Source organism: Salvia hispanica, chromosome 2, assembly GCF_023119035.1.
Source record: "Salvia hispanica cultivar TCC Black 2014 chromosome 2, UniMelb_Shisp_WGS_1.0, whole genome shotgun sequence".
Taxonomy (NCBI): domain Eukaryota; kingdom Viridiplantae; phylum Streptophyta; class Magnoliopsida; order Lamiales; family Lamiaceae; genus Salvia; species Salvia hispanica.
This window is the reverse complement of record NC_062966.1, coordinates 27,584,711-27,587,296: the sequence shown is the minus strand read 5'-3', so window position 1 is coordinate 27,587,296 and position 2,586 is coordinate 27,584,711. Positions and strand designations below refer to the sequence as shown.

The window sequence follows — 2,586 nt, the reverse complement described above, 5'->3', positions numbered from 1 at the left end:
ATATACACAAATGCAAAAATCTTCAGTTGCTAGACTTATCCAGCAACAATCTCAGTGGCACTATCCCACGTGAAATCGGAAATATGAGCATGCTTAGAGAGTTGAATTTTAAGGAGCAACCATTTCACAGGTACATATATATATGTGTGATCAAATTCTTATTTCATTAGTTACTACCAAAGTTCTTAGCTCATGCATATTTGGTAGGTGAATTGCCACAAGAGATTGGTACTCTACCGATCCTCCAGTATCTCGACGTGTTCAACAATTCCTTATCTGGATCGATCCCATCTTCCATATTCAACATATCAATGTTGAAGACGTTACAACTTTCAGGTAATGAGTTTTCAGGTAGTCTACCCTCAGACTTGGGCGATTCCCTTGTCAATCTCGAACGCCTTTATTTGAGTAGGAACAAACTGATTGACCCAATTCCAACCTCCATCACCAATGCCTCTAAACTTACCTTATTGGGAATAAATAGCAACTCTTTCAGTGGCTCCATACCCGACTTTGGTAATTTGAGACTCCTACAAAGACTTTACATTTGGGGAAATAAATTTATTGGAGCGGAAGCCCCATCTCAGGAGTTAAGATTTCTCTCTTCGTTAACTAACTGTCGATATTTGATGGATTTGGTGATGTCGGATAATCCACTTAATGGTATCCTACCCGCTTCGATTGGGAATCTATCCTCATCTCTTGAGTATATTGGCGCGTCAAACAACAACATCAAGGGTGCCATTCTTTCTGAAATAGGAAAGTTAAGCAGTTTGCTAACTATAAATTTGGGTAGGAATCAATTGAGTGGAGCCATTCCACCAACAATTGGGAAATTGGTGAAACTTCAAGAATTAGGCCTTAGTGGTAATCAATTTGTAGGATCTATCCATAATGATCTTTGTGGAATGAGTAATTTAGGGGTGTTGAGGCTTGGTGGTAACATGCTTGTAGGTTCAATACCTAAATGTTTGGGTGAAGTTAAATCATTGAGAGAGATCTACTTAGGTTTTTCCAACCAATTGAATTCAACCATCCCTCCCAACTTTTGGACTCACAAATTTTACTGTCCAAAAATAATTTCATGGGTCAACTATCATATGAAATTGGCAATTTAAAGACAATCTACTCTCTAGATTTGTCATTTAATCAATTTTCAGGTGGCATTCCAAGCACAATTTCCGGTTGTGAGTCATTACAATATCTAAACTTGTCGAACAATCAGCTTAGAGGAGCAATTCCAACCACCTTAGGAAATGTCAAGGGTTTGATATCATTGGATTTATCTTACAATAATCTTTCCGGGTCAATACCCGACTCCTTAGAAGGCCTCCCCTTTCTTGAGCACTGTAGCATCTCTAACAACAAATTGGAAGGGGAAATTCCAGATGGCGGCCGGTTTGGGAACTTCACTGCTCAATCTTTTGCAAACAACTTTGGCCTTTGTGGTGGTCCAGTATGGTTTCAAATCCAATCATGCTTAAAAGATAATGGTGGAATATCAATTAAGTACATGATCATTGTTCCCTCGTTGAGTTTAGTAGTCATTGTGGTGATTATCATGCTCGTGTTGATAAGGAGACGAAAACGGAAGAATGAGAGAAGAGTAAGAAATAGGAGAAGAATTTCTTACATAGAATTGGAACCAGACATAACATCATTAAGTGAGACTAACCTGCTCGGACGAGGAAGTTATGGTTCAGTATACAAAGCGACACTTTCTGATGGATTAGACGTTGCTGTCAAAGTGTTTGACTTGCAACTACAAGGAGCAGCTGAGAGCTTTGATACTGAAATGGAAATACTATGCAACATTCGTCACAGAAACTTAGTTCGTGTTGTTGGATGTTGTAGTAACAAAGAGTTTAAAGCTCTGGTTCTAACTTACATGCCGAATGGGAGCTTGGATAAATGGTTGCATTCTGATATGTATGGGTTGGATCTTATAAAGAGACTTGAACTAGCAATAGATGTTGCAGCGGCCTTGGAATATCTTCACCACAATTACACATTCCCAATTATTCACTCTGATGTAAAGCCGAGCAATGTGTTGCTTGACCAAGACATGGTTGCTCATCTTGCTGATTTTGGTATTTCTAAGCTTTTTGATAGAGGAGAAGCTGTCGTCCAAACACGAACAATGGCAACCATCGGTTATGCAGCACCAGGTGATGAGTAATGCTAAACTTTAACTTTATCGTATTAATATTTTCTATATGTTTTTATGCATGTAATCTAACAAAATGATGAATGAATGTGGTACGATTAGAGTTGGGAACGGAAGGCAAAGTGTCGACAAGTGGAGATGTGTATAGCTTCGGGATTATGCTATTGGAGATGCTTACAGGGAAGAAGCCAACAGATGATATGTTTGGTGGGGAAATGAGCTTAAAAGAATGGGTGAATAAAGCATTACAAGAAAATGCAGTAACAGGAATCGCCTGCTTTATTATCAAGGGAAGATGAACATTTCTGCGAAAAGGAGCAGTGTGTGTCGTCGATTTATTACTTGGCGATGAAATGTTTAGCATTTTCACCTTCTGAAAGGATTAACATGATTGAAGTAGGAAATACTCTGCACAAGAT

General features: G+C 38.7%; 1 protein-coding gene across 1 annotated transcript; it reads left to right on the top strand.

Annotated features, from left to right (window-relative positions):
- Positions 1–380: 380 nt before the first annotated feature.
- LOC125203140 (LRR receptor-like serine/threonine-protein kinase EFR) lies at positions 381–2,586 on the top strand. Its single transcript, XM_048101431.1, has 2 exons — positions 381–2,168; positions 2,270–2,586. Exons 1-2 carry the CDS (start codon positions 1,085–1,087, stop codon positions 2,464–2,466), a joined length of 1,281 nt encoding a protein of 426 aa, XP_047957388.1. The 5' UTR covers positions 381–1,084; the 3' UTR covers positions 2,467–2,586.

Coding starts and splice junctions, on each gene's coding strand:
- LOC125203140 (XM_048101431.1), top strand. CDS start 1,085: ATGGGTCAACTATCATATGAAATTGGCAATTTAAAGACAATCTACTCT. Junction 2,169..2,269: donor CATCGGTTATGCAGCACCAG/GTGATGAGTAAT, acceptor TGGTACGATTAG/AGTTGGGAACGGAAGGCAAA.